This window comes from Hemicordylus capensis, chromosome 1, assembly GCF_027244095.1.
Source record: "Hemicordylus capensis ecotype Gifberg chromosome 1, rHemCap1.1.pri, whole genome shotgun sequence".
Classification (NCBI taxonomy): Eukaryota; Metazoa; Chordata; class Lepidosauria; order Squamata; family Cordylidae; genus Hemicordylus; species Hemicordylus capensis.
This window is the reverse complement of record NC_069657.1, coordinates 111,096,902-111,124,829: the sequence shown is the minus strand read 5'-3', so window position 1 is coordinate 111,124,829 and position 27,928 is coordinate 111,096,902. Positions and strand designations below refer to the sequence as shown.

At 41.7% G+C, this 27,928-nt stretch overlaps 2 protein-coding genes across 21 annotated transcripts in view; one reads left to right on the top strand and one right to left on the bottom strand.

The window, feature by feature from the left end:
- CCDC73 (coiled-coil domain containing 73) overlaps positions 1-1,003 on the top strand; it is a 136,544-nt gene extending 135,541 nt beyond the window's left edge. For 19 of the 20 annotated variants that reach the window (XM_053300624.1, XM_053300522.1, XM_053300530.1 and 16 more), the window contains one exon: positions 376-581. In XM_053300624.1, coding sequence (XP_053156599.1) covers positions 376-431 — 56 coding nt within the window. In that variant the 3' untranslated portion in view covers positions 432-581. Of the gene's footprint in view, positions 1-375 lie in introns of all 20 variants that reach the window. The other variant, XM_053300573.1, reaches the window with a different exon arrangement.
- EIF3M (eukaryotic translation initiation factor 3 subunit M) lies at positions 1,000-27,745 on the bottom strand. Its single transcript, XM_053300635.1, has 11 exons — positions 27,589-27,745; positions 26,431-26,563; positions 20,651-20,789; positions 19,622-19,745; positions 19,184-19,278; positions 15,940-16,023; positions 12,908-13,007; positions 11,361-11,442; positions 2,203-2,346; positions 1,644-1,704; positions 1,000-1,186 (listed from the first exon to the last, which is right to left on the bottom strand). Exons 1-11 carry the CDS (start codon positions 27,628-27,630, stop codon positions 1,066-1,068), a joined length of 1,125 nt encoding a protein of 374 aa, XP_053156610.1. The 5' UTR covers positions 27,631-27,745; the 3' UTR covers positions 1,000-1,065.
- Positions 27,746-27,928: the final 183 nt, after the last annotated feature.

Sequence of the window (27,928 nt, the reverse complement as noted above, 5' to 3'; positions counted from 1 at the left end):
CTACTCTGACAATACATTCACCTTATTTATGCTGAAGTGATATTTTAGAGAATTCTTAAATTAGAAGTAAAAAAAAAAGATTATGAAATCCTCTTTTGTAAAGATCTGCTTGAGCAAATGAAACAGGGCAGGGATAGTCATAAGAACTATTTTCCTTTAAAGATATATCAGTCTTTAAATCAAAGTCGCAATTTGCTACACAGAGATGTCAATTTGTTGTTCTCCAATACATAAACAGCATAAATATTTCAACAGACCACTACATAACAGCAGCATGATATCCAGTTAATGGTGTGTGATTGCTTAGTGTATCTAGAAAGGTGTCAATCAGCCTTGGAACTGCTTTATTTTTACTATAGCATGTGTATGTTTTAGGTCAAACCAGAGAGCCCATCAGGACTGCAACAGAAAACTTCTCAACCACCTTCTGAAGTCAACACAGCAATTTTAAGTGAGAGCTCACATACATGTGAGGAAAGAGAGTGGAATTCACAAAATACTTTTATAAAAGCACAGATCAACAATATTGAAAAGTTTCTGAATTTAGAAAGGCTCAGCAAGCCCAGAAAAAGAAAGTATGTGGAAGATCTAGAAAAAGCAATGATAACAGATAAAGCAGAAGTGTAATTGTTTCTGCAGACAGAGTCTTCCATACAGCAGCTGATGCTATGTAGAAAGAAGACAGCTTACTTCTCTATGGTTCTCATGCTTACCTACATTTTTAAAAAGAAAACTTTAGAACAGACATTTGAAAGTTAGCAATGTAATTAGATAGAACACAGAATATCACTCAGTTGGAAAGTGACTATTATCCATGTTACCATTCTGCTGCTTTTTTCTTTCCCATTCTGTATTCGAATATAACCAACTATAAAAGCTGAACGAACTGGGGATTTATTCTGCTTAAGTTTATTGTTTTTGTACCCTGAAGTTCAAATTATTAAATGTTTTCTAGCCAATTAGATAGATATTCTGAAGACAAATAAAAACTACACAAAATTAATTTGAATGGTTTACTATAAATGAGTTTCCATTTGAGAGAAACCAAAACAATTGATAAGATAATCAGGTATCAGACAAACTGAGGAGACTGTTTTTCACTTGATTCAAATTTTGTTTCCAGGAGTTAAGTGTGTCATACAGCTGCTGCCATTGCTGCTTTCCAAAGGTCCGATGGGTGCTATTACTAAAGTAAAAGAAACAAAAGAAATTAACTTGGCAGTTATGTCAGAGCTCTGCTTTCAAAAATCATCTGCTGTATTTTGCGTCCATATCTATTTAGAAACAAGAAAAATACAGACAGAAACATTTCTGCCCTCTATAACAAAGCTATGTATTCTGGTATTCCACAGCCTTTACCACTACTTAAAAAAAAAAGAGAGAGAGAGAGAGACAGACAAAACTCATTAGTATTCTTGCCACTGTTGGGCCATTAAATGAAATGTGCTGGAAAATAGGACTCTTTCATTAAATAACCTAATCACATTCAGTCTGAGCTTTAATAAAATTATGATAAATAGCAACTATTTAACTACAGACAACTGATAGGAATATCTTGCTTCTAGTTAAAATATTAAACAGATGTATAAGTGTTATAATTAGCACTGAACTACTTTGCTTCACAAAAAAGATTTAAGGCTCACCTGACCACTACTTTTCTCTGTGTTTGATCAATTTTGCAATTCACCATCTTTGTCTTTACAGCTGCAAAAGATGAAAATAATTTGAGGAATTTCTTTTAACTATTCCAAAAGATGAATTAGCTTTTGTAATTCTCCAGAACTGGCATCAAATGTAGATATACTCATATGTGTTCTTGTTAGTTATTACTATTGAGCAAGCAAAACAAGTGATAACACTATGGGGTAATTCATTGATCATCTTGTGTGGAGCTCACATTAAAATACACTGTGCACTTTTTACAACTCCACTTTTTACACACCCAACATGTACAACCCTACTCTTTATACATCCTAGTTTAGTAAGGTATGTAGGGTCTGATGTAACACTTCACAAAGTTGTGAAAGGGTTTTGTTTGTTTTTGGTGGAATCCACATCTTCTATTAATGATATCTGAAAATATCCCTTAATAATGAAACTACCACAAAATATTCACAAACACTCTCAAATCACACCTGCTGTACAGACTTTCCAATACATTATTTCATAAAATCCCAATAAAGCAAACAAATCTGCTCTTACCATCAATAACAAAAGCTTCAACATCACTGGCTCCAACCTGAAGTTCCTGCTGCATGGTGTCAAATGAAATTTCCTTGTTTTCTACTGCCATTCCCATAAAGGTGAGTAGTCTCATTTTTGCCATATTCTGCTCATGTAATAATCCTGCATTATAAAGTATTGAGATTAAGTTCTTACTAGTAAATATTGATGAGAAACAAGCATGTTCATCTTTTATTACATATGATTTACTGTGGAGCACTGTCCCCTAATCGTAAACAGCAGCAATGCCCCGATATTGGTGTAATGGTCTTAAGGACACCAACAAATACCATCACAGCACTGGCCTCCACAACGTAAAGCCCTCAGACTGACAGGGCTTTAAGTCAGGGAGAGTGGTTCTAACTTGTGACCTCTAACAAATTCCAAATAATGTTTGCAGCCAGCAGAAGCCCACAAACACCCCCCTCCCAAAACCCCCAACCTTATTGCTGGGAGAATGAAAGTCTTGTATACTGTTGCTATCTGTTGCTGAACTTGGCAAAAGAGAGACAAATAAAATCAGGCATCTCTAGAGGTGAAGAGAGACTTAAGGAGTAAGGAAACAGACAAAAAAAAGATGGTGCTAATTGAGTGTTGGGCAAAGATACCAGTGTAGCTATTGACTTTATCTTGTCTTTTTTCTGCTTTACTGTCTATGATCTTATTGTATTGTGAATTTTAACTGTACTCCTGCTTTGGGAATTGATATAGTTGAAAAGGTTATTAAAAATTACCTAAACAACAACAACAACAACAAAAAGCCAAAGCCACTATTGTATTTGCATCTTCAAAGAGGAGCTTGATGTACAGGATGATCTTCCTACCATGAAAAGCTTCACCCGCTGATGTCTGAAGATCATATTACTATTAAGGCTCAAGAGCAGGCCAGGCTATTTTCCCCTAGTCATTTTACAACGCTATGGAAGAAAAATAGATAAATGGGGTTGAGAAAAGACCCGAGGAGTGGGCAAAGCAGGGTGGGGGGAGAAAGAGAGAGAGATTGAGCTGCACAAGAGTCTTGTGAGATGGTGCAAGAGAAAAGCTGGATCAAGAAGGTGGTGCAGAGACAAAGAGGGAGGGGTGAGGAGACAGAAATACCTATGGGATGAGAAAGGAAAAAGAAAAGAGTAAGACTGGAACACAGAAATAAGACAGGGAGAACTATGGGGTGGAACGAGGGAGAGTTGAAAGATATAGGTGCAGAGACACCTGCACACAGGGAGGAAACAAACAGATACTGAAAGTACAGAGAAACCAGTAGTGGTGCAGTGAGAGGAAAGTGTACACAACAGGGAGCACGGGGGGGGAAAGTGAGGTGTAGTGTACACACTACAGGTGTAGAGAGGCGTTTGAGGTGAGGAAAGGAAGGGGGGACACACAAAGTATCACATGAGGGCAGAAAAGAAAGAACACTATGAGGTTGTTCTCACGACCAGTATAACCCAGTCTGGGGCAGCTCAGCTGGGGTTAGGCTGGTTGTGAGAAGCAGCGGGATCTTCATAGATTCCTCCACTCCCCACCTGCCTAACCCTCTTAAGAAATTCAGCTATTTGCTGAGGCTAACTGTGCACTTGCACCCTTACTCCAGCTACCAGGTATTGTGTGTCTCCTCGGGCTGAGTTCAGCCTGAGGAGACACAGAGATGGGCGCACAGAATTCCCACCTGACGGGGGAATCCCCAATGCAACACACGTGTTGTGTGTTGCACTGTGGGATGTCCGGAGGCTGGAACAACAAGTTCTGGCCCCAGATCCCTCCACCCTGCTCTGTGCCTCATGGAGCTGCTTGGAGGAGGGCTGCCACATGAGGCATGCTGACGACAGATGGTTTGGTTGTGGTTGTCTGGTGGGAAAGTAGGTCAAGAGCAGCTCCGCCCGCCCGCCATGCCCTCCCAGACCACTCCTGGTGGTCATGAGAATCGCCTCTATGAGTTATAACTTGCAAACTACTTTGAAATGGAGAGAATAAGAGAGAAGGTTAACAGAGAGGACTGGAGAGAGCATATGCTGTGACACACAGAAAGAAAAAGGAGGTTAATAAAAAATGATTTAGAGCAGGGCTTGACAAATCCCAGGCGCCAAGGAGCCATGGTGCCTACAGTAGTATATTCAGAGTTAAAGTTCTTTATTAACAATTCCGTTTGTTCTCAATACTAAATGTTACTTGTAAAAGGATAAAGAGCTCATTTACCCTCCCTGGCCTCAGTGTCCATCGCTAAGTCTGGTAATTTTGTGAAGTATCTATTGTCTGGCTCCTAGATCCAAACAAAATTTGTCAAGGCCCGATTTAAAGTGTGACACAAATGCTTCTCCACAGACAACTCAAGAAGGCCTTCCCACTGAGTTAGCAAAAATGCAAGAATGGCTCTCAGAGTGATATGAGCTGTATACCCCTATCATAGTGTGTCAAAGGGCAAGAACATCTGTTTTATGTGAGGAACCAGGTGAACAAAAAGATGCAGTAGCATTAAAGAAGCCAGCTACACACACATTTACTTCCAACTATTTTTGGCACAATAGTTAAGATTCCTGAAAGTCATTTGCTTTCCCAAATATTACTTTATATCCCAAAACAGCAAGATAGTTCAACAGAGACAAATGTAAAGTCCTGCATTTGGGTAAGAGAAAACAAATGTACAGGACAGGGAGGATTTGGGATGGGAACAGTACATATAAGAGGGACCTAGGTGACTTAGGACAAGTTGAACAAGAAAGCCAGCAGCGAGATGCAGTTGCTAGAAAAGCGAATGCAATCTTAGGCTGCCTTAACAGAGACACCGTGTCCAGATAATAAGAAATGATCATTATTCTGCTCTAGTCAGACCTCATTTGGAATACTGGGCCCAGTTTTTAAATGTGTGGAGCAAAAAGTCACTGAATGACTAATATCTCTGGAACAACACAGAACAAAAGGAAATGTACCACACAGACGAGGAGAAGAGGAGAGCTGGTCTTGTGGTAGCAAGCATGACTTGTCCCCATAGCTAAGCAGGGTCTGCCCTGGTTGCATATGAATGGGAGACGATGTGTGAGCACTGCAAGATATTCCCCTCAGGGGATGAAGCCGCTCTAGGAAGAGCAGAAGGTTTCAAGTTCCCTCCCTGGCTTCTCCAAGATAGGGCTGATGAGAGAGATTCCTGCCTGCAACCTTGGAGAAGCCGCTGCCAGTCTGTGAAGACAATACTGAGCTAGATAGACCAATGGTCTGACTCAGTATATGGCAGTTTCCTATATTCCTAACAGTAGCACCATGCATTACTAAGAAAAACAGTCTTAATTCAGGAGGACATTTATAAACCAGAATGGGTTCAGAGGAAGGCAACAAAGATGGTGAGGGGTCAGGAAACCAAGTCCTATGAAGGACAGGTGAAGGAGCTGGGTATGTTTAGCCTAGAGAAGGGAAGACTAAGGGGATAGATAATAGCAGGCTAGATCTCTGTTGCCACTGAAGGCAGGACTAGGACCAGTGGGCTGAAATGGCAAGGAAGCAGACTGAGGCTAGACATTAAGAAGAATTTCCTAATTCGGAGAGCTGTTCAACAGTGGGAAAGCCTGCCTCATGCCCTGCTAGGCTCAACTTGGCTGGAGGTTTTCAAATAGAGGCAGGACAGTCATCTATCAAGGATGCTGTAGCAGTTTCCTGCAATGAGCAAGGGGTTGAACAAGACGACCTTCATGGTCCCTTCCAACTCTAAAATTCCATGGTTTTTTTCATTGACATTGTCTTTAATATGATCCATTTCTGTTTGATTGTGTTAATTTGAACTTGCTTATACTGGCCTTTATGCAGGGAAGGGGATAGAACCTACCCTCTCTGAACTCTATAATGTATTAGGCATTGATAGGATTTCAGAGAAATGTCTAATGTTAAAATGAGCACTACTGAAATAGCCAACAAAAGCAAAGCATGTGTAATTTTGATTTGTTTTGTAAAATATTTGAATATTATTTCAGTACAAAACTTATGTTTCAGACTTAGGGGAAAATATTATAGATAGATACTTGAGTGCTCAACAAATATTTACATTGTTAGACTAATAGAAGAGCAGAGAAGCACATTACTACCAGACGTAATGTTGTGTTAATTAGCAATAATTATGATGCAGGCTATTTATCTGGCACAGATTCAACAAAAATATCATCATCATAACTCAAGTGAATGGGGAGCTCCAGAAACTGGGTTTAATGGAACTCTACACGCACCAAAAAATCAATTAGTGCACGTAAACTCTAATTAACAAATGCAAATGAGGTGTTAATTACCCTCCTAAAGTAAAAAGGTTGCCTGTACTACCAAATTAAATGTGAGCATGTTAGGGCGATTCACAGTTGACACAAGATAATACAACTATTGGCCTAACTTGTCAGCATTAATAGAACAAATTGTAACAAACCTATGCCACCTGTGGAAGCCTTTACTGAGTAGATTTTATGGCTTCACGGGGCTTGTGATTAATTTCTAACCAAAACATGATTGGCCAGCTGATAAGGAAAGGACCTGGCTCACATAATGCACAAGAGTACATCATACTTGTAATGCTGAATTTGCACAAATGCAAAATTTGTGCAAATGGTATTACACGAACATAAGTCAACTGAAAATAATGGGCTTACTCTTGTTTGACACCATTTGCACAAACTTTACTTCTGCACAACTTACGTAGTATGTGAGCCATTAATTTTAAATAGAAAAATGAGTGTTGCTATACTGAAGTATGATTCAGAAGTGTTTATAACATTCCTTACTGTACAGTGAAAAATTAAAAATCTGCATCTGGCTTAATGGGCGAAGGAAAACTTAAGATATGTTTTGTGTGATTCCCTGTATATGAATACTCCAGGTGCAATCAAGTTTTATACACAATGGCTGCAACCCAGTTAACAATGAAACAAAACTTAGAATCGGAAGGGTGGGGATGAAACCAGAAGAATTTGAATGTACTTAACTGGGTGCAATTCTAATGCACAGTGACATGCAGGGAGACTCTCAATTACAGGGAATTTTTAAAGTATCCCCATGATTCTTGATTACTTTGAGCCCTATGATAATCTACATAATTTTATGTAGCTTCAGATACTCATCTGAGCAGTAACTATACCAGCTGCTGACTGTAGGTATCAGCTGCTGGCTGTAACTGTATTTGGTAAAGACAAATGCATATTTTCTATTTCAATATTTTAACAAGCTGTCAGCATTGTTCAGGATCCTATCTCTATCCAATAACCACTGATACATGTGTAGAGCTATAGCCCTAGAATTCAGTGAGTTTCATCAGTCTATTACATTTTCTCAAATGAAGTCCCTGTATCCTGCCACTCCTAAACACAGACACACATAAAAACTCCATTTTTTAAAAACCCTAATTTTATGGAAACATATATTCATTACCAGTATATCTAATCCTTAGTATAGCAATATAAAAGCCTGCATCATTGAACAATTTCTGCATTGTCACTGACCCTTGTTCTAAAATGCTGCAATACAGAAAAAGTAATTTTCATGCATGCAATAGCTTATGAACCACTGCTCCTTTGAAACAGTCAATTACACATCAGTGGGGGAGTGCCAAAGTGTTAATTACTACTCCTTTTTTCCATAGTGTGTAAATAACGAGGATGCTGACATTAACATTCCATCACAAAGCTTCATCCTATGAAACATATTAACTGGGATAGAATGTGGTTTGTTAGACTTAATGCATCTGCAAAAAACTGCTCAGCTACAAACACTTGCAAGCATTCAGTCTTATTGTATTTCACTCTTGTTAGAGAGAGATTTGGTTGATTCACAGTCTAATCCTCTTCGGGCCTTTTTTGGCTCCTAAACCAATATCTTATCTATAGCAAGGTAGTAAAGCTTCTCTGTCAAGTCAGCTACATATTTCTGCCAGTTGTAGAGAAATGGGCTGCCTCTCTGGCCTTGACTCATCTCTGCTTCTCAATGTGCCCTTTTGCTATGTAGTGTGTTCTGTTAGCACCAAAACAATGCTGATACTTGCTGCTTGCCCAGAGCACAGGTCAAGTGTACCTGTATCTTGTACCTGTAAAGTGTACCATGTTGTGCATCTGTACACAACATGGGAGCAAGGAGACAAAATGGAGGCAAAATCATCCAAATTCAGACAAATAATAGAGTTTAGCCACTCAAAAGTTTTGAAAAGGATCCATCTTCTCTCTCTCTCAGCCAACCATCATCTATGGATAATTTGGTGGACATAATTTGGGTTTCTTTACAGAGTTATCAAAATACTACTTTTCATTTAGGAGCAGACAGACATATATATCAAGAACTGAATCTGCAGACCCCCATTCAGAATTTAATGGCTGATATCTAGACTAGTGTGAGGCTAAGGCAATGATATAAGTTGTACACCTTTAAGAAGTTTGCAGAGCTGCATGAAGTTGTCCAGGCACTGGTGAAAGACCTTCTCTGGCACACATAAAAGGCTGTTCAGCATGTTGTGTAATGTGTCAACATCTTGTACTAGCACAAGAGCTAGGCTAATTTTCTAGGAAGTAACACATGTTCCTTTCTTTGCACAATGCTCTTACACTTGCACAACATTCTTAAACCCCCGGGGCTATGGAATGTGCTCCCTATTGAGATACAATCCTCCCCATCTCTGACCATTCTTAAAAAAAATATTTAAAAACCCATCTTTTTACTCAGGCCTTTTCAGCTTCTTGATAACATATAAGTTGTTAATTCTGTAATTAATTTTTAAATTATTAGTTTTTAATTGTTTTTATGTGTTTTTAACTGTTTTATCATTGTGAACCACCCAGGGACACGGGTTTGGGGCGGTATACAAGTGTGATAGATAAATAAATAAATAAATAAATAAATAAATAACCAGCGCAACCCTGGTCTGGTTGTAGACTGATGTTTCTGTGTCTTACTATAAGTTCATCACTTCAGTACTGCAACATATTCATTCATTCGATTTCTATACGGCCCTTCCAAAAAATGGCTCAAGCCAGTTTACATAGAGAAATAATAAATAAATAAGATAGATCCCTGTCCCCAAAGGGCTCAAAATCTAAAAAGAAACATAAGATAGACACCAGCAACAGTCACTGGAGGTACTGTGCTGGGGGTAGATAGGGCCAGTTAGTCTCCCCCTGCTAAATAAAGAGAATCACCATGTTAAAAGGTGCCTCTTTGCCAAATTAGCAGGGGTAGTAGCATATGACAACTTGAATGCATGAAAATCAATCACAAAGATTTCTATCACTTCAAAGCAGAAGGAAAGCACTCAATTTAACCCACGGTTAAACCAAACAAATATTACGTTTTGATACAGTGTTAAACAGAACTCTTTTAGACATTCCAGAGCAAAACCACATGTGATGGGAAGACAAAAGACAGGATAACTCCCCATCTGCTCAGCTGGGCTTTCCCTCAACAACTGAAAGCTATTTTTTTCAAACTAACTTTCAGTTTGCTAGCCATATAGAATCTGAATGTATGAATTTGAGGGCACTGGGAAAAAGTTGGGTCATAGAGCAACCTGCCTATCCACTGATAGACCCTGATGATACTAAAAGAGGCTATATGGAGGATGGTACTTGGAGGTGAAAGAATGAGAAGGCTTCTAAGCTACAGGTTGCCAAAGAAAACCCCTGAAAGCACTGAAGTGTGAGCTATCCTCAACTGCTGTAGACTGGAGTTGACAAAATTGTAAATGGTGCTGGAGAGCCCAAGCATATAAAATACCTAGACAGTCCAGTATGCATAGCAGATGGAGAGTCCCAGTCACAATACCTCCCTCCTGACCAGGCTGCAATGACATCAACAGGAATGTGCAGAATGTTTTGACCATGAAATGTTCCAAATCGAAACAGGCCTTTTGAGTATTTCAAGCTTGAAACAGAACACCTTCTAAAAACAGGGCCTGTTTCGAGCTTTGAGCAGAATCACCCTCTTTCGATTGAAACATTTCAATGTTTTGAGTGCTATTTTGGAGCCCTGTTTTCCCCTTGCACGGGTTTTCTGGCACTGGCTTCCAATTGGCTTGCCATCTCCTTACTTCTTGGTTGGCTTGTTATCATAAATATCAAGTGTTGTCATGGGCAACTGTGCCCCCATTGGCTGGGAGGAGGGAGGGGGAAAAACTTTTGGAGGGAATTTCAAAATATTTTCAAAGGGAATGAGAGGCAGAGAGATAGACAGCCCTTTATGCATCAGGAGGGAGGAAGGTTTGATTTTGTGGTTTTTTCCCCTCAGCACTGAGTATAATATATTTGCTGTGCTATAGCTGCTACAACTACAGGCAAACCCTGTTACTCATGGACTCTATATTCACAGGTGTCTAACTGACACCTGGTTTCATTATCCATGGATACAAAAGTGTTAAAACTTGTGACAATGATGTTACTGCAATGCAGGCACTGTGGCTACCAGTGGATTCTGGGTCAACAATTCTTTTTTGGCCATTTCTGGACTGTGTTTGAAATGTGTGTTCCGTGTTGGCAGAGAAAAATTCCCTTTTACTGTGTGCTTCTGCAATGTTTTCCAAGGAAGCCTTGCAAAATGCATTGCAGATTGTGTGCACTCTTTGAATGCAGCTTGTTCGAGCCATAGGGAACAATGCAGAAACTGGAAACACCCCATTGTTCCCCATGGGTTGCTCTTAGGGACATTAAACTGGGTTGTGTGGTAGGGCATGAACGGTGCTACCTACTAACCAATCCACAAAAGAAATGGACAAGCAGATGGTTTTTTTTTTTTTTTTAAATCCTTTCCCCCAAACCCCCATAGGATCCTATGGGGAAAGGTTAAAAATGTGTTTAAAACCACCAGTTTGCCCATTTCTTTTGTGGGTTAGGTGGCAGGTAGCGTCCATCATGCCCTACCACACAACCCACTTTGGTGTCCCTAGGAGCTACCCATGGGGAACAATGTGGTTTTTTGAGTTTCCCCATTGTTCTCTATGGCTGAAACACTCAAAACATTTCAAGCTGTTTCATTGAAATAGCTAGCTTGACTGCTGTTTTGATGAAATGTTTCAACTGTTTTGTTTTGAGCTGAAAACAAAATGCAAAATTGAGCACATTCTTAAACACTAAAGTCACACAAGAGAAAGAAAAGAAGAAAAAGAGATTGGGTGAACAAAAGTACAAATAAAAAAAGCTTACCAAGAGAGTCAATGAAATCCTTGTTATTCTGATAAAACCGGACATAGGATGCTAACTTAGCACTTACAAAAATGGTCAGAAGCTACAAAGAAGGAAAATCTCAATAAGAAAAGTTTGAGTAAGATTAAATTAAAAAAACACATTTAATTCAAACATTTCAAACACATTAGAACTTACAGAATGAAAATTTTCAGTGGCTCAAGAAAAATTAATCACTATAGTACTCAGAAAATGTTTGTCTACTCCTTCCAAGAAAGCCATAAGAACATAAGATGACTTTTCTGGAGCCATAGACCTCGAGAAGGACATAGACCTTGGGCTGATCCAGCAAGGCAATACCCACCTAATCTACAATTCCTAGTTTTGTTCAGCTGAAGAAGATGACACTTTCTATTGCCCATTACATCCTAGCGCCCACGCAGCCCCTCATCAATGGAATGCCAAACTGATGCCTCTTTGAATGTAAAAATGTGTCATCTTAAAACATGTCTGTTCCTATTGTTGGATCCTCCTAGCCTGTTAGCTTTCTTTCCTCCTTAATGTCTGACTTTTTTCTTAGCTTGTAAGTCTGTGGGAAGAGCCTATGCAATTGTTAGAGCTTTATATATAGGTGCAAGAGGACTGTGCAATAGGGATGCACGGAATGCTGCGGTGTCAGAATGTTCTGCCTCAAAAACAGGTCGTTTTGAGTGTTCCAAGCTCAAAAGAGAACACCCCTAAAAAGGGGGGCGCGTGTTTTGAACTCTGAGAGGAACGACTTATTCAGAGGCAGAACATTCTGACGAAACGGGGTTGTTTCGGTAGAAGTCTGGTAAGAGAAATCAATCATGGTTATTCTGTTCCATGGTCAAATGCCAAATAGTCCATAATCGTTAAACAAGCCAAATCACAATCCAAAAGAAAGTCCGATATCCAAATCCAAGTCAAGCAAAGAATAGTTTGTTAGTTTTTTACCGAGGAGCTATAGTACGAGGTTTGAACGCTTAGGTGGTCAAAGAGAAACTTGAATGGAGGACGCCCCAACCGTCAATCTTAACGAACTTTGCAAGCACGTGCAGACTGGGCGGGGTGTCATGAGGAGCTAGTCAGTTAGCCCGCGAGGTCCCTGAGCAGGCGCAGAACCCATTGCTTATGACTAAAATGGATCACTTCCAGATCAAGAGTTACAGGTAAGCAACCTGTTTTTCATCGGAACAACTAGCTCAACCGGTTGTTCAGATGGAACATTCCACACATTGTGTGTTCCATGCTGAGCTCAGAACAGAACATAAAATGCGTTTCATGTACACCTTTACTGTGCAACATAAGTGAAAATGTGAATCTGAGACTACAATGAACTCACAATGTGAAAAATGCCATTTTTGAGGCATGAAAGGATACTGAGGTAAAATGTAAATTAAAACAAAACTTACAATGGCACAATCCAGCATATGTGGAGCGTGCTCAAGACTTCCAGAAATGATTAAGCACACTTTCCTCACATCATACCCAAAGCGTTTTCGTTTAGTATGAATTTATAAATTATGTTGCGAGAAACAAATACTTACATCATGGATAAGTTCCCCTTCCAAAAATTTGACAGGTTTTAAGGCAAGAAGATGATCAAAGAGAAAGGTATTTGGATCCTTCAGGGCACGGACAATACACCTAGTAAGAAAAATAATATAGCTAGTTAGAAACAACATGCCTAGGTTATGAAATCAGTAACGCACAAAACTTCTAAACCTTACTATAAACACAAGTAAGTAAACTGGATTAAACTTTTTATAACACAATGACACAGGCCATACTGTGCCCCATATCTATAATATAGAGCTACTTGGGCCTCACTGACTGACTTACATGCAACTCCCAGACCAAATCAGAAAAGATAGAAACAGGCTGTTTGGTTCCAGACCTTAACCAAACTACCGTGTGTGTGTGCATGCGGGCATACCTTAGAAATAAAATCAAAGCTATCCACTAACTTGCTCCACAGCATAATTAGTTACAATTCATTTCAGAGCCATAGTTGTGGAAAGGGCTAAAATACTTTGAAGCCTCAATCCAACAATTAGTTAGACAAGGAAAGAAATATTCTGGTGCAAATCTTTTTCCAGTGCTTTCATACTTTCAAGTGGGTAGCCAATTGGTTTTGGCCATCTACATTTGTGGCTGACTATGTACCACTCACAAAGAGCAAATAGGAAAAATTGCCTCTTGCTTCATGAATCAAGTAGCCTTGTTAATTCCACAGTAAAACTACATGTAACACAAAATGAAGAAAGAACTAGAAATCCACAAGAGAGACCTTTTTATGTTTCTATACCAAACTCCAGTTGGGTTTAAAACACAAAACAAAATCATAGTTAGTTTAGCTAAGTCATGGCTTCATGTTATGTCTGGACCCAAGCCTGCTTACAAACTATGGTTGTCTGAGGGCAACAAACCCAAATCTGAAACCATGGTTTGAAGCTGGCTTGCACTAACTGTGATTTTGCATTATGCATGAATTCACAGATCACTGATGAACTTGAAAACTTCGCTGTGATGTTTTCAATGACATTTTCCACGGATAAAATCTCTCGTATTTGGGCTGAACTGGATTCTGTTACTGCAGAGTCTACTGAGGTGGTGTCCAGCAACTTCTCTAACAGGATTAGATTGGATCACTTTCCGTTTGTGATTCCTAAGGATGCTGACAAACTGCTGGTATATAAATAAACCAATTAGGGTCACTGCCTCATCTCCAGAGGCTGCTGCATCATGTAAACAGGCACTGCTCTGCCTCCAGATGCTGCTGTACCACGGAGACAAGAGTGAAATAAAAAGCAGTGTACCGAGCAGATCAGAAAGAAAAGTAGACAAGCAGCTCTAAACCACAGTTGGCCTGCTGTATGTCTGAAATCTCAACTATGGTTTCGATTCTTATCTATCTATCTATCTATATTGTTAAATTTATACCCCGCCTTTCATTAAGAAAATCCCAAGGCGGCTCACAATAAAATTTAAAAACAAGATTATTAAAAAGACAAATTAAAATATTGAGCTAAAAAATATATAAAAACAAATCTGATTTTTTAAAAAATTAAATTAAAACACTAGCATAAAAACAGTACAAAACAGTACAGAAGGAGACAATCATATAAAAGCCTGGGTAAAAAGCCACGATTTCACATGCATTCTAAAAACTGTGATGGAGACTGAGGAGCGGATACCCACCGGGAGAGCATTCCAGAGTCTGGGGACAGCAACAGAGAAGGCCCTATCCCGAGTGCACGACAACCTAGCTTCCCCTCATTGTCGACACCCGGAGCAGAGCCCCCTCAGATGACCTCGTCAAGCAGGTAGCAATCCTTGGGAGCAGGCTGTCCCTCAGATATCCCGGGCCCAAACCGTTAAGGGTTTTAAAGGTCAAAACCAGCACCTTGAATTGGACCCGGAAATGAACTGGCAGCCTGTGCAACTCTTTCAGAATGGGTGTGATGTGCTCCCACCGGGCAGCTCCAGATAAAACCCTAGCTGCCGCATTTTGCACTAGCTGCAGTTTCCGGATATTCTTCAAGGGCAGCCTCACGTAGAGCGCATTATAGTAATCCAGCCGTGACATGACTAAGGCATGGATAACTGTGGCCAGATCTGCCTTCTTGAGAAAGGGATGTAGCTGGTGCACTAGCCGAAGCCGAATGCACCCCTGACCTTCCAAAAGCAGAGCTGAGTCCAGTAGTACCCCTAAGCTGCATACTTGCTCCTTCAAGGGGAGTGCAACCCCATCCAGAACCGGTAAAATCTCCTCATCCCGACTGGCTCTCCTACTGACCAACAGTACCTACGTCTTGTCTGCATTCAATTTCAGTTTATTAGCCCACATCCAACCCATCACGGCCTCCAACCCCCGATTCAGGACATCCACTGCCTCCCTAGGATCAGGTGACAAGGAGAGACAGAGCTGAGTGTCATCCGCATATTGCTGACAACTCAGTCCAAGTCCCTGGATGACCTCTCCCAGCGGTTTCATGTAGATGTCTCCCATGCTGTTTAACAAGACCGAATCCTGCGGGACCCCACAGGCCAATGGCCACAGGGCCAAGCATTAGTCCCCCAGCACCATCTTCTGGACCCTTCCCCCAAGAAAGAACCAAGAAAGGACTTGAGAGATGGCCCAGAAGGATACCATGGTCGATGGTATCGAAGCCACCGAGAGGTCCAGCAGAACCAACAGGGACGCACTCCCCCTGTCTAGTTCCCGGCATAGGTCATCCACTAGAGCGACCAAGGGAGCACAAACTAGAACCAAGGCAGCACAAACTACCAAGGTAATGACCAAGGCAGCACAAACTAGGTCATCCCCTAGAGTTCTGAACTGTCCATGCTGCTTTAGGCATCTAATACACTCACGTTGCTATGCAAGATGGCTGCTCCACTACTACTTACCATTGCGTGATCACATACTGCAACATGACTTGCATTGAGAATAACTCAGGTCACACTGCAAAGTACAACTACACAACTATAAGTAGCAGCAGAATAGCCTCAATGCCTGCAGCAGCGCAGGTAGTTCAGAGCAGCCCTAGAATGAAGTTTGCAAGATCTGCATTACCTGTGAGCATCAACTCTAGCCTGTGAAGCATTGTCCTCCGTGTAACTTCCCAGCAACTCTACCATTACTTTGGCTGCATTATCACTGAAGAGAGAAAAAGAAAGCACTTTAAAATCATTTTAACAAGATACTCAAATAATTAAAAGCAGCGTCGAGTTATCATTAAAATGAGAAATGCCCTTGAAAGGTTAAAGACAGTCAAGTTTTGGCTGTCACTGGTAGCAAAGTAGCCTACGGAGAGTCTTAATTGTGTGTGGTGGTGGTTTGGTTCTCCCCTAGAGATGTACACAAACAGTTCATGCACTCCCTGGTGTGAGGTGCCCTTAAAGAACAGGTGAGGCGCTCCTTACCTGTTCGCCTCCTCCCCGTCACTTTCCCCTCGCTAGTGCTCGAGTTTGAAAGACACATGGGGCTGCAGCATTCCTTCCTATAGCCCCAATCAGCGTCAGTACACATATGGCCGGGGCTCATGCGCGCTGGCCATTTGCATGGTCAGCATACCACACAAATGGCCTGTGCATGTGCGTCCCAGCCATGTGTGTGCTGACACCGATCAGGGCTGCAGGAAGGAATGCTGCAGCCAGAAACGCTGCAGCCCCATACGTCTCTTTCAAAATTGAGCACCAGCGAGGGGAATGCGGAGGAAGGGAGCGAACAGGAAAGGAGTGCCTTACCTGTTCTTTAAACCTCTCCAGCTACCCATCAAGCTGGTTCAAACGCGAGCATTCAAACAGGTTCAACCAGTCCACCTAAGTTTTCTACCTTGTTAGATTCTATCCCTTCTTTAACATGCAGTGCTTCTCCACCTCCAAGGTACCCCTCTCTGTCCTTTCTATAGAGTTTATAACCAGCGATAACAGTGTCCCACTGGTTCTTACTGTTCCACCATGTTTCTGCTATGCCCACTATATCTATTTCTGTGTTAGCAACCAAGCACTCCAGCTCACTCATCTTGGCTTGGAGGCTTCTGGCATTGGCATATAAGTACCTATACGCTGAATCTCTTACCTGGTGTATGCTATCTTTCTTTGTTTGACCAGGTGGCACAGCCTTCTGTCTGCTCTTTATGTGGTTCTGCTCTGTCCCCTTCTGTTTTATCTGAACCCTTTGCACCCTCACACTTTAAAGGATGTCATTTGCCAAACCAGATACTGTCCAGCTCCTGTCAGCTATTCCCTAGGCGTCATTTTAAAAGCTGCTCTGCAGTCTTTTTTATTTTAAGCACAAGCAGTCTAGATCCATCTTGGTTCAAGTGCAGACCATCCCTTTTGTACAGGCCTTGCTTACCCCAAAATGTATCCCAGTGCCTAACAAATTAAACCCCTCCTCCCAGCACCAATATCTCATCCTCTCAGGAGCCCAGAGTGGTATACATGGTTATGTTTATCCTCACAACATCCCTGTGTGGTAGGTTAGGCTGAGAGATACATGAGTGGCCCAGTCACCCAGTGAGCTTCATGGCCAAATGGGGATTTGAGAGACACAGGCGGTGGGGGGTGGGTATTGGGTGAGGAGGAAAGGAGAAAGAAGCTCAGCAAGAGAATGGAGAAAATAGTGCCTGCTTGCCTCTGCTGCCCAGTCTCTCCTGTGGTCACTGCACAGACATGAGCAACAGCATTTTATGGAGGATGAAAGCCTGCTTGGGAGATGAGTGCCGGCTGGCCACTGATTGCCCAATAACGGGGAGGGGGGGGGAGAGACCGAGGGAAATACTGGCCTTGACTGGCCAGAAGCTGGCTGCTGGGGTTGAACACAGTTGATAAGGTAGACAATGGGAGACGAGGCTGAATCCCATGCTTGTGCCTTGCACCCAAATGAGCACTCCACTTCTGTCTCAATCTCTTTCCCCATCTATCTTGTCCTTTCCTCATCTCAAAATGATGGCAAAAATTGTGTTTGCTGCATAATGTTTTATATTTTTCAGCAACAATTTGGCACACTGTGCTTTGAGCAGCACTGAGTTCAGCTCTCCTAGCTTTGGCCAACATCACCTTTTGCACAGGTACATACTTGAATTGTGTATCCTGTGTAGAACTACCTACACTAGATCAGGCATCTGTTATATCACTGCCCTATATACACAGCCCTTCTTCCAACATATGGCATACACTGTAAATATAAAATCCACTGGAAAACTGAGAAGCTTCTGAAAATTTTAAGAAGTTAGGTGGTACTTATTATTTGAAAAGGTTGAGAAACACTGGCTATTTTATACTTTTAAACTGTTAAATTACCTGCCAGTTACAAAAAGCTCTCTATTAGGTAGAAACATCTTTATGCAATTTACTAGAACACATCTGGATATAATCATTAAACGGTAATGCAATACTGACACTTGTATGAAAATGAAGTGACTTATGTAGTAAGGGTTTCTTCCCTTTTTTTGTTACTGAAATCTTTATTTTCTATGACTACTTGGAATACTATTTGCTAATTTAAGAGATATAATCTAGGTTTTAAATACAATTGCACTAGCTTGCTTCTGAAGATTAACATAGCTGAGAGGATACAGACAAAAAGGTACAGGAGAAAAATAAGGTGACATTCAAAATTTGACAATTTTTATTATAGGTAAATGTTTCTGTCAACTGAGGCCTCAGCTTAGCTTTTACAACTGTCTTTGAATAAAATCCTTGATATGACAATCTTTGCAGTCTTATTAGAATATTGTTTCTTTTTCCACATGCTTGTCTGCAATACTATGACCAATGGGGTCACAGCTTGGTCAAAATTTCCAGCACCTTATCTGCAATAATATGATCCCAACAGCAGAAGCCTATAGAGTTCATAAGAAAATCTTCAAGACCAATGGTTGTGTTCCTGCATGATCAGCAATTGTGGTCCTGCATGATCAGCAATTCTCAAAGATCCAAGTTAGAGCAGCTAATATAAGTTACAGGAAAACTTCGTTATTCGTGGTTCCACGGTTGTCTAGTTGACACCCGATCTCATTATCCATGGATACTAAAGGGTTAAAAGCCACATAGCTATGGTTCCTAGAGGGCCAGAAGTGACTATGGATATCACTTCCAGCCATCATTTTGTAAACATTTCTAAGCAAGAGCCATTTTGTGGCTCATTTCCTTTTTAAAAAAGGATCCCCCCCAACGATTTGGGGGGCATTTTGCTGCTTGGAGGGCATTGCTGGGCACAAGGAGACCCCACAGAGCACAGTACAGTAGTCCCCCCACCCCCAGGTTTTTTTTGCCATTTTCAAAATATTATATTGAAATAATTTGGTTACCTCTTCTTACAGTCCACTAGAACATCATATAGAAGTCTAAGAAGTGTATGCTTTTTTTCTGTATTAAGGTTCCAATCTGAAATCCATTTTCGAACCTATACAAAAAATTTGAAACAAGTGTTTTGGATGCTGAGAAAAATGAAATTGAGCTCAACTTTTTGAATGCATGCATTTTAAGTACATATCACAAGAATGTAAAATCAGGAAACATTGCTGTATGATTGGCTTATGGGAAGCAACCCTTATTAGAGATTTGCACTCTTCAAAAGGAGTAAATAGCACTCTGTATCCTGGAATGTGGTAAAGTAAGCTAGTCCAAGAAGGGCCAAACAAAACGTACATGACCTTATGAGTTGTTTTTTTTAAAAAAGCTTAATTTCTAATTTCCTTGATCAAGAAAATATACCGTTAATATGCAAATGCTATCCAGTTCCTTACCTGCTCCAATTCAGTTGGAATGTACTGTATAGCACCACAGCTAGACGCTACTTTAAGAAGGCTGCAGTAGACTGTGTATCTTGCAGGAGTATTCTTATCCATGCCATGGAAGAGGTTACTCAGCCTAAGAAATAATGAAAAGTCAATTAAGTCTCATGAAGATTGTAATGTATTAAATGGAAACATACACCATATACCTTGTGTGCAACATAATTAAAAACAAACTTTTAAATTGCCACCATCAATTTAATTATGTATCACAGAATCAAATGCACTCAGATTTTTAATTGAACTGCATTTTCAGTTCAGTTTATTGCGATCTTTGATCAAATACACAATCCACATCAAATAAATCTACCCTGAGGGTAGATATCAATATAAACACATACATGCATATACATATAAAAATCAGTTACATAGAAGATTGAGATTAAAAAAATATAGGATAAAATTGAACTGCATGGAATCTGTTATGTTCCCATTTTACTAGTAACTTATGCAAAAACAAAATATATATTATAGTGACAAAAACCTTAAAAAGATAGTCTTTTGTCTGGAATAGAACTGGGATTCAAGGAATATTTACAGGACAGGATCCAGACTAATCTAGCTATGATTAAGCACTGTTGATCAATGAGAAAGCAGCTAGGGTCCTGTGATAGTAAGAATTAATTGTCCCCCTTGCTAAGCAGGGTCTGCCCTTATTTGAATGGGAGACTACATGTGTGAACACTAAGATATTCCCTTAGGGGATGGGGCCACTCTGGGAAGGGCATTTGCATGCAGAAAGTTCCAAGTTGCCTCCCTGACATCTCCAGACAGAGCTGGGAAAGACTCCTGCCTGAAACTTTGCAGAAGCCGCTGCCAGTCTGTGTAGACAATAATGAGCTAGATGGACAAATGATCTGACTCAGTATATGGCAGCTTCGTATGTTTGTCATAATTAAGTCCAATTAATTTCAATGGGACATGTTTATACTAATTTAGTCCAGATTCTAGGCATTTTCTTCAACTCCAGAAGACACTTACAGTTGCAGTCTGAGAGATGGCCGTTCACCTTCCCGAAATTTGACCAGTTTCTCACATAGACTTTCAATCAATGCCTCTTGTTTGTCAGATTCCAGAATAAGTAGAAGAGACACAACACTGTTCATCACACTTTCAACATCTATATAAAAACAAACACACATTTAATTTTCATTACAGAAACAAAGAATATTGGCTTTTAATATGAAGATTCTAGCCAGTTATATCTGATGCTGTTAGTAAAATATATGAAAAATAACTTCTTGAGCCTCTGAAAAATAAAGTTCCACTATGAACGAGCCATGAAAGTTACAAATGGTTACTGGACTTCTATTAGCATAAGACAGTAACCAAAAGTGCCTTGATAAGTATGATGGTATTCACAAGTGCCCCCTCCTCAATTTCCATAGCGGGTAGAAATTTCATCCCATCCTGCTGCAGCAACATCCAATACTGTTCTGGAGGGTCATCTGATCCCTCAAGAGCAGGGTTTTGAGGGGTACAGGGGGCAGTAGCAGGGAGGGTGGCAGGAAAGCCCTGTTGTGCAAATGAAGTTCTACTCATGCCACTTTATATACAACCAAGTTTCAATTGGCCGAGAACAGGGAAGGGAGGTACGCTGCCGCCCCATGTTTTCCAAAAAACGCAGCGCCAGCAGAGGAAGAGTGGCGGGGGTGGGAAGTGCACCCTCCCATGCCTTTAAAGAACCACCTCCCCCGGTGTCGAACCTTCGAACAGCACATTTGAACCTGTTTGGAGGCCTCTGCAATGGCCTCCGGACCAGTTTGTGCACATCCCTATTCTCTGATACCAGGAATAGGAAGGAACCGAACATGGGAACATTCTAGAATCCTTTCCTGTGTAGAGGAAGCTGGCTCCAATCCAAAGTGAGTAAGCCAACTATCCTGAACCTCAACAAAGACAGTTCCAAACAACAGTCACACTTCCAGCATGCAGAAGGAAGCAAACTTAGAATTCTTCATCACTGAAAGCCAGTTCTAGTATCTCCTTTTCAGTACTGGCAGCAAAATCCTTTTCTAGTCATCTATACTGCCAAGAAGCATAGCCTTCCTGCTGATTAAGCTGGAGAAAACATGGCAATTTATCTATAAAAGGAAAGAGATTAGGTTTCCTAGTCACATGGATGGCTAAGAACTAAGAGCATTGCTGGATCAGACCAAAAGATCATCAAGTCTAGAAATCCATTTCAAAGAATGGCCAACCAAATGCTTCCAAGGAACTTCATAAGCAGGGCAGAAAAGGAAACAGCCCTTCAGTTGGTCCTCCAGTGACTCTCATGTTTAATACGGTAGCAGCTGGAAGTCCCATTAATCTTGCCAATCCCCTTGTAATGCCTTCCAAGCCAGTGACCGATACCACTATTTGTGGCAGTGAGTTCCATAAAACAATTAGGTACTGAGTAACTTCATTTATTGGTCCTCAATCTATCACTAATTGGAAGACCCACTTTCCCCACACCATTCATAAACTGACCTCTATCATGACTGAGTTCTCTATCATGCCCCTGCTTTGTTAATCCCTGCTAACTGGGCACCTTTTTAAGGTGGTGATTCTCTTTAGCAAGGGGAGAAAAATTGGCCCTATCAACCCCCAGCACGGTACCCTTCCAGGGACTGTTGCTGGTGTCTATCGTATATTTCTTTTTGGACCGTAAGCCTTTGGCGACAGGGATTCTTCTTATTTATTATTTCTCTATGTAAACCACTTTGGAAACCTTTGTTAAAAGGTGGTATACAAGTATTTGTCGTCATCTTTTAAAAAACCAAAAAAAACCTAGGAGAGTCACACTTCAGCCTTTCTCTGGGAAGAATCACTTGGTTCTCCTGTGCTCACTTTGATTGCACTTTTGGGCACCTTTTAAATTTTTGTGATGGGGTAATCAGAACTGTGCAGAATATCTGAAATGTGGTGCACGACAGAATTACATAAAAGCATTATGATACCGACAGTTTCATATTTATTTATTACATTTTATTACAGTTGCGGGGGCTGAAGCGGTTGGGTAGGCGACTAGAGTGCAAGTGGAGAACTTGGTTCAAATCTGACAAGATACAGCATGTCACCCATTTGAAGTTATGCGGTCGCGGTGCATGCGGCAAAAAAGAGCTTTTGTCTGTGCACGCTGCGGCTGCAGGTTTGTGCTCAGCAAAGCTATCCCGGGTTGTGAGGAGTTTAGATTTCTGCTCCTTCTACTTAAAATCAGTCCCTGGGGTCGTTCTGCTGTGATGCCTTTAATGGGTTTTTTGCAAACAAGATCTCCTGTATTCGTGCTGACTTGGACTCCACTGTTTTTTGCAGGGTCTATGGAGGAGGTGTCCAGCAATCCCTCTTGCAGTATTAGATTGGATCAGTTTCAATCTGTGACTCCTGAGGATGTGGACAAGCTGCTTGGGGCGGTGCAGCCTACCACCTGTTCTTTGGATCCTTGCCCGACTTGGCTGCTTCTATCTAGCAGGGAGATTGTTGGAGATGGCCTAGTTAATAACATAAATGCATCACTGAGGGAGCGTAGGGTGCCCCCTTGTTTGAAGGAGGGATTGATTAGACCACTCCTAAAGAAGCCTTCTCTGGATCCCTTAGTGATGGACAGTTACAGGCCAATCTCCAATCTCCCTTGGTTGGGCAAGGTGATTGAGAGGGTGGTGGCCGACCAGCTCCAGGCAGTCTTGGAGGAAACTGATTATCTAGATCCATTTCAAACTGGCTTTAGAGCTGGCTATGGGGTTGAGATAGCCTTGGTCGGCTTGATGGATGACCTTTACCGGGGAATCGACAGAGGGAGTGTGACTCTGCTGGTTCTTCTGGATCTCTCGGCAGCGTTCAATACCATCGACCATGGTATCCTTCTGGATTGCCTGGGGGAGTTGGGGATAGGGGGCACTGCTTTGCAATAGTTCCGCTCCTATCTCTTAGGTAGATTCCAGATGGTGGAGCTTGGTGACAGTTGCTCCTCAAAACAGGAGCTGTTAAATGGAGTCCCCCAGGGCTCCATTCTGTCACCTATGCTTTTTAATATCTACATGACACCACTGGGTGAGGTCATCAGGAGATTTGGTGCAGGGTGTTATCAGTATGCTGATGACACCCAAATCTACTTCTCCTTTTCACCTTCAGGAAATGGCACTCATTCTCTAAATGTCTGCCTACAGGCAGTAATGGGCTGGATGAGGAAGAACAAATTGAAGCTGAATCCAAGCAAGACGGAGGTGCTCATTGTGGGGACACAGAATCTGAGGGATGAGTTAGATCTCCCTGTGCTGGATGGTGTTACACTCCCCCAGAAGGAGCAGGTGCGCAGCTTGGGAGTACTCCTGGACCCAGGCCTCACCCTGGTATCTCAGGTGGAGGCCATGGCCAGGAGTTCTTTCGATCAGCTTTGGCTGATTCAACAGCTGCGTCCATTCCTCAGAGAGGATGACCTCAAAACAGTGGTGCATCAGCTGGTAACCTCCCGGCTTGACTACTGCAATGCGCTCTACGTGGGGCTGCCTTTGTACGTAGTCCGGAAACTTCAGTTAGTTCAGAATGCGGCAGCCAGATTGGTCTCTGGGGCAACCCGGAGAGACCATATGATGCCTGTTTTGAAACAGCTACACTGGCTGCCGATATGTTTCCGGACAAAATACAAAGTGCTGGTTATTACCTTTAAAGCCCTGAACGGCTTAGGTCAGAGTTATCTAAGAGAGCACCTTCTTCTACATGATCCCCACCGCATGTTAAGGTCATCTGAGGAGGTCCGTCTCCAGTTGCTACCGGTTCGTCTGGTGGCAACACAGTGGCGGGCCTTCTCTATAGCTGCTCCTGGGCTATGGAATGCACTCCCGGCAGAAATTCGTAATTTGAGATCATGCTCTTCAAGAGAGCCCTTAAAACCTACCTATTTGGCCTGGCCTTCCAGAGTTTTAAATGATTAACTGTTTTAAACTGTTGCCCTGATTTTCAGGGCTTTTAGCTGTTTTATTGTGTTTTAATAGTTTGATTTTAATTGTTAATTTGTTTTAATTGTTTTTATCATGTTGTGAACCACCCTGAGCCATTTTGGAAGGGCGGTATATAAATCTAATAAATAAATTTTATATCCCGTTCTTCCTCCAAGGAACCCAGAGCAGTGTACTACATACTTAAGTTTCTCCTCACAACAACCCTGTGAAGTAGGTTAGCCTGAGAGAGAAGTGACTGGCCCAGAGTAACCCAGCAAGTCTCATGGCTGAATGGGGATTTGAACTGAATGGGGATTTGAACTCCCCAGTCCTAGTCCAGCACTCTAACCACTACACCACACTGGCTCATATGCCCAATAAGCATCTTGGAATACTTTTGCTTGAGGAACGTTTGTGGAGGGTTTTGTTGGTTCTTATTTTGCATAAGACATACAACTAATTGGCTTATTTGACAAAGTCTCCACTATCTTCAATGCATCATTTTAAGAGTTTGCTTAGAACAGTTATAGTTTAAAGGATGTAAATTGTAACAAAAAACAGATACTTGATTCAGGCGCCATGCCAATTCTTTCACGGAGTACTATGCACCAAGACGACAAATTAAAACAAGCATTTTAACATTTTATAAAAACTCTTCAAAAAATGTTTTCCCTTCATTGTTGGAAATTGTCCACTCCTGTCCAACTTGCTTTCCTGAGTTGTGGAACAGTTTGGCTTTGAGAAATCCCAGAGTGCAGGCAGTCTTGTATCCAATCCATGAAGCCTGGGAAATTCTATGCTAAGCAGTAGTGGTAGTGAGTTCCTTTGCACAATATTTCCACAAATGCCACATGCACTGGTTCCTACAGTGAGTGATGGTGTAAGTAACAGTACTTACTGAATGCTGCTTCTTTGTTTAGAATTGGGGTGGGCAGAAGTTCGACTGCAGTCTACTGACAGAACACTGGTGAATTTCTGGTGGTCACACAATGCCTGCTGGTTGCTTGGATTCTTGCAAAGAATGTGGGACTAGGACTGATCCAGCAAGGCATTTCTTATGTTCTTAAGCAACTACATATTCAGGATCACTTAGTGCCGATTAATAATGTTATGCCTTAACATGGAAAAGATCGTAAATATATAGTCTTCCTTCGTACATTTATTATGTTGGTGGAACAGTAAAAGTAAAACATAAGAGTAAAAATTAAAAGTAAACCATGCAAGCCTGAAAAAAGTTCATCCCTGGCTTAGAGCTCATGGTTGGTTGATCTGAGACCCAGCCCTCCAGTGGGTGTGGCTATTACCCATGTCCTAGCTGCTGGGAGTGTTTCAGATGCTTTAAGTCAACATATATGTGCTAGCAAAAGTTTTCATTTGGAGAATCTGGAGTGCCTTTTACTTGATTCCCCTGTTAAACTACTCGCTTTGTCTAGCCAACTGCCTCCCTTCCCATCATCACTAGTTTGCAGAGCTCTGTCCATATGCTGTCTCTGGCTGTGCACAGGCACAGATTTTACAAATAGGTAGGTGAGACTGTACAGTCATCTCCTGTCAAGACGGAATGTTTAAAAGCATTCAACATTGGGATAAATTTGCTCCAGCTTGAAGAGTTATGGGACATTTTCCATTTACAAGGAAAACATGCAGACTAGTGCTGCAATCCTGCACACTATTATGTACATATAGGTGCTATCAAAGTAGCAAAGGTTGCATAGGGCCTTGAAGTGGAATCTCAATTTCTTAGGGAAAGATGCTGCATTTAAATCAAACTGCATCACAACCCTAATTCCTACTTGATACATTCATCAGTGCCATTCCAACAACAACAAAACAGATACAAACCCTTATCATCATCCTTTAGGCACACATCACATGCTTCAATGATCTGAGCCAAGTCAATATGAAGTCCACCTTCAGAATTCTCTTCTGATATTTCAGCTCCCTTGGATTTCAGGTAAGCCCTAAGTTCTGCAGCCTTTTGCAGGGGGAGAGAGAGGGAACACAACAAGTGTAAATTGCACATACCCAGCAACTTGCATGTAAAAATGCAAGTTTTAGTCAGGCTTTGATGAGGCACTCAAAACAGCTTCAGTGTAACTGGAACTCACATACATTATTGCAATATTAAGATTCCAGTCATCTAATACAAATACATCAAAAGCAATAGAAAGTCTAAGTTGTGGTCAGGAAACACAAAACCAGACTTTTTAGAAAGACAATCTTAAGAGGCCCAGTATGATTCATTTTTATCTTATTAATTTATTTTATTTAAAATATTTCTATACTGCCCAAAACTTGCATCTCTGGGCAGTTTACAGTTGAAATTCACGATTTCTATCACAGAATCAACAACTGTCAGCTGCACGCTGGGTACAGCATAAACGGAATAATTCCTATTTCAAGCTTTTTGATCTCATGACTAAGCACTGCCTTGGATCATGTCATATAACATCATAAAACAACATTTTTTAAAAACCACAACTTTGTTTTGGTGCAAGTCTTAACTGTGTTTTATTTTAGAGACTTATATCTCACTATGATCACTTAAGGATCATTCCTGGACTCCACTGCAGCCGGATTCTCCTAAATGCACGTTTCGTTCTGAAGGCGGCAGAACAGGTTCAGAAAGCAGTTTACTAGCGAAGGGGGAGTAACTGACTGAAGCAAACAGTGCTCGGTCGGGATGGTTCATTAGCTGGGCCTGCTTTGTTACTGACTGTTAGCACCAAAAAGAACAAAGGAAAAGGACACACTCCCAGCCGTGTTTCTGCCTCACTGTGCATCACGGCGGCCGCCTCAACTTCTTAAGGCTCACAAGGGTAGGCGGCGGCGGCGGCGGCAGGGGCAGGGGCAGGGGCAGGGGAGGTGGTGGAGACTGGAGGCAGAAGGCCGCCCTCTCTAGTGCTGGCAGCCAGAGATTCTAAGGAGCAGCGGCTACCTCACCATTGGGGGTGGGGGACACGCAACTGACAAGAATAAATAACCGCCTCCCACTCTGACCTGATCTTCCTCAGTGATATCGATAAAGGCCGGGACGCTCATGGCAGCGGTTCCACTCCCGCACGCTACCCGACCGGAAAGGCACGCAAGCCTCTCTCTGCGACAGTGGACGCCTCACATCCGCTTCCGGGTCGCGGCTCCCCGCCTCCGTTTTTGAGTGCGCTGCGCGTGCTCGCTTGAGCGTTGGATGTTCCTGAGTTGTCGTCATGGTTTCGTTCTCCCGTCGAGAGCGCGCACATTTCCCTTCTCAGGTGGGGCGCTTGCAGCGCTCGAGTTCTTCCTTCGGGCGCTGCTCTCGCCTCAGCTGGATGGAGAAAGCTGAAGGGCGTGTTCGGGTTCA